The sequence below is a fragment of the Verticillium alfalfae genome, genomic scaffold (assembly GCF_000150825.1).
Source record: "Verticillium alfalfae VaMs.102 supercont1.7 genomic scaffold, whole genome shotgun sequence".
Classification (NCBI taxonomy): domain Eukaryota; kingdom Fungi; phylum Ascomycota; class Sordariomycetes; order Glomerellales; family Plectosphaerellaceae; genus Verticillium; species Verticillium alfalfae.
The window spans coordinates 1704971-1708557 of record NW_003315032.1 but is presented as its reverse complement, the minus strand read 5'-3'; the positions used below and the strand labels follow the sequence as shown (position 1 = coordinate 1708557).

The 3587-nt window shown below is 58.0% G+C and overlaps 1 protein-coding gene across 1 annotated transcript; it reads right to left on the bottom strand.

Annotated features, from left to right (window-relative positions):
* Positions 1 to 847: 847 nt before the first annotated feature.
* VDBG_06378 (conserved hypothetical protein) lies at positions 848 to 2966 on the bottom strand (the record flags this gene model as incomplete). Its single annotated transcript, XM_003003889.1, has 4 exons — positions 848 to 1183; positions 1392 to 1656; positions 1866 to 2167; positions 2445 to 2966. 4 exons carry the CDS (start codon positions 2964 to 2966, stop codon positions 848 to 850), a joined length of 1425 nt encoding a protein of 474 aa, XP_003003935.1.
* Between the last annotated feature and the right edge of the window lie 621 nt (positions 2967 to 3587).

Here is a 3587-nt window from a genome sequence, read left to right as displayed (position 1 = left end):
GACGCACGATGACATCCCTGTCTGCCACGATGCCCGCTGCGGCGGGCCCCTACGACTTCGCTACACGATCCCTGTCATCAACCTTCGGTGAACCATCGCAAAGCTCAATCGCAAGTCTCCAGTGAATATGCACTTGACGCACGCGTTCAAACATCCACTTCGCGATGCGTGTGGTCTTGTGGTCGTTGTTATCTTAGCTGAGCCCCATGATGTCTGGCTGTGAAGTGTCCCTCTCTCACTCGAGCCGTCCGGGCAACGCCAGCGACGACCATACAGACAACTGACGCGGCGTCTGCTGGTTCAGACAACTAAGAAGCCTCCACCAGGCTCTTTGACTGTAACTCGCCCCGTCGCCGTCGTCGCCCCATTTCATGCGTCGCTTGCCCCGTGGCTACAAGCGCTGCCGCAGCACCCGAGGTTGCCCGCCGCAGACGTTCCGACGCTGAGCGCCAGATCAGCTCGCCGGACGAGTCCCCGTACGACCTTGACGACGCTCTCGACATCACCGGGCGGGCTTTCAGGATCACCAGACATGATGGATAGACCAAAACGTCCCCCGCCGCTGGCCCTCGCGCCGCCAAAGAAGCAGGACAAGTCCGTCTATCGCCAGACTATGAGCATCACTCCACCAGCCCCGAAACCTTACCAAGTCCCGCAACAGCAACCCCGTGCACCGTCGAGGCATGCCTCGCGGCATCGCTCCCATCGAGCATCGCCTTCTACGTCATGGATCCATCTCGCCAGCACGATCCTCCACATCCATCTCTGCGCTGTTCTTATCGCCGCGCTGGCAACTTTTCTTCACGACCAGCCTGCGGCGGCCACGACACAGATAGGGTGCGTCTTGTCAGGCTCTTGCGTTGGAAACTCCGACTAACACGTGAACAGACACAACGTCATAGCCGCTCTGATTTTCCTCATCTTCGACACCCTCCTCTCGCTGCTGAGCATCCTCCGTCCCTCCCACGCCATCACCCTCCTCGTGCGGTCGGGCATCGCCACGTGTCTCCTGGCGGCCTTCATCGCCTTCGCGGCGCACGTGCCTGGGCCGAGGGTCTTCACGCCAGGCTACCACCTCTGGGGCACCGTGTTTGAGACGGGCGACGGGCTCGTCGCGGCGCGTGTTTGTGATTGCGATGTGGGATTTCGGAGGGTTGCTTTGCGGGTGGCGGGTCTTGCTAGACTGTGTGCACGGCGGCAGGCCACTGACCAGCGGCCGCAGTGAGCGGGGTCAACGAAGCAAGAGTTCAATACGGGAGGGACGATGAAGGAAGTGGTGGTATCAACTGGTGCTGGGCCCCATGTTGAAGAACATAATCTCGAATGAGCAAGATGAGTGGCACACCCGCCACAAGAACCATATCCATTTGTGACTACTGGGATATCCTTACTGCAAGTCTAGGCGCATTCGCATCATGAGAGGGAGCACTGACATGACTATTGGGTATCGCACTCTTCGCCGTATCTACGTCTTCCTCCCACTGCTTTCTCCGTGCTTGCGCTTTGGAGCTCCCGTGGGCGGTTCCCTCCACCAGCTCCAACTCTGTAGCAGCCTTGACTCCCTCTGCGCTTTCGAGGAGGGCTCGAGACTCGTGCTGCTTGGGTCGGAGCTCGGGGTTGGATGTGCTCTGGTGGACTTGCCGCTTCGCCGTCTTCCTGGTTCTGCCGTCCCAGCTTCGAATACCGGCGTCTCCATTCTTGCCTTTCCTTTCGCGTCAGACGTTGGGCTCGTATCTGAAATGTTGTTGCCGTTCGCCTCCTGATGCGCATCTGAGTGCTGTTGCCGGTTTGAGCCACTCCCGTCGCCGCACTGACTTCCGGCTCCAACCACCTGCGTCGGCCGCCGAGCAACCCCGACACTCTACCCAAAGGCCGGCTCCACGGGCCGTCCATTTCGATCAATCATGAACCCACTGAACGCCTCCTCATCATTCTGTCCCAACAAGATCGGATCAGGTAGCTCGGGCGGCAACTTGCTGTACAGACCAATGCCGGCCTCGGGCCATATACCAGGTAGCGGCTCCTCGTCTGGCTGGTCGGCAATGGTCTCCGTCTCCTGAACCTTGCGAATGGCGGACGTCTTTGGTCGTTTGGTGACAGGCTTTGCCGCCGGTTGACGCACCTTTGGCGGCGCAAGGCGCGGTAGACTGGCTGGTGTTGTGAGGGCCTAAGTACTGGTCAGAAGGTCGGCGAGAGAAAGAGTCTAGTGAATACACTTACAACTGCCCAGTCTGGGTGGTTAAAGAGGGGGAGGTTTGGGTGTTTTTTCGACATGGAAACAAGGACATCGATGAGAAGCCTGTCTTTGACTGCGTCGCTGAACAGCAACAAATTGATGACGTCCGTCTTTCTGAGGGAGGAAAAGTATGCCCGACGCTATGACAAGTCAGCAACATGAGCCAAGCCGAAGAACGAGGAAGCAGGGTAAGCCAGAGGAGACTCACCGTTTCGCGGTCCGCATCGCCCGCCTTGAAGCCCACGAGCTCTGGTTTTTTAAACGCTGGAAGCTCCGCGAGCCTTGCGTTGCGCAGCTTCTCGACGTCGGCCACACCTCGCGACGATATCTGATCCTGGTGGAGCTTGTCCAGTCGGTAGGCATCAATGGCCGCCCCTTCCCTCACACACTCTGCACACTTGAAGCGTACCCTGTCGCGGACCGAACCGGCACCGATTTCGGGATCGTGGCAACGCTGATGCCACGACCAATCGCAGACAGGACAGACGATAAGAAGATTTTCGGGTGATTCTTCCGCGGACTCGCACTTATCGCAGCGTCGAGGGCCGTCTTCTTCGGTCCGCTTGTTGCGGAGAAGGGGCTTGGGGACGATACGCGCCGGGCGGTCAGCAGCGAGCGCCGCAGCCGCCGTTGGACCTATCGTCAACGGCGAATCATCGGCTTCGGGAGTCCGTTTCCTCTTGAGACTGGGCGTCGGTGGTCGCAGTGGAGGCAAAGTCCCCTCGGGCATGGATAGCGTAGAAGGCATGGGAGCGCATGCAGCAGTATTGCGGGCCGCCTTTTGTTCCCGAAGAACGTCTTCGTAGGTGACAGAGAACCATATAGGAGGATAGGGAGGCGCATTTGATGACTGCGTGTCTTTTTGTCTCTTTACTCGAGCGAGGATGGCGTCTCTCGTAGTAGGAAACTGCGGTCTATAGAGGCGGGACGCCGCTAATGGCAACTGTGTTGTAATTTGGGGAGAACCATTCAGCGAAGAAGGGAGCTTGCCGGCCTTTTCAATGACAATCGCCTCTGTTCCTGGAGGGTCAATGTCCATCGCGTCAGTTGTTGGGTGAACTGATTCCGACCCAGTGCCCTGTAAGCTCGCCCGCAGACTGGGCAATAGTGAGTGTGACATTTGGCTTAGTCTGCGAAGCTTGACCGCCTAAAAGCGACAAGTTTCATAGGCGAACTACCGTTCTGTGATGAAGAATAAAGGATCGGTTGATGTTCGAGGGTTCTCGGATCGCCGTCGTAAGATGGTTTAGAATGCCATTGAGAGTGAGCATGTGTTGTATGGAGCCTGAGCCGTCTTGCGTTCTGACAGCTGTCGTGAAAAACACACTGGTAGGTGGATGCCAGTATTGAA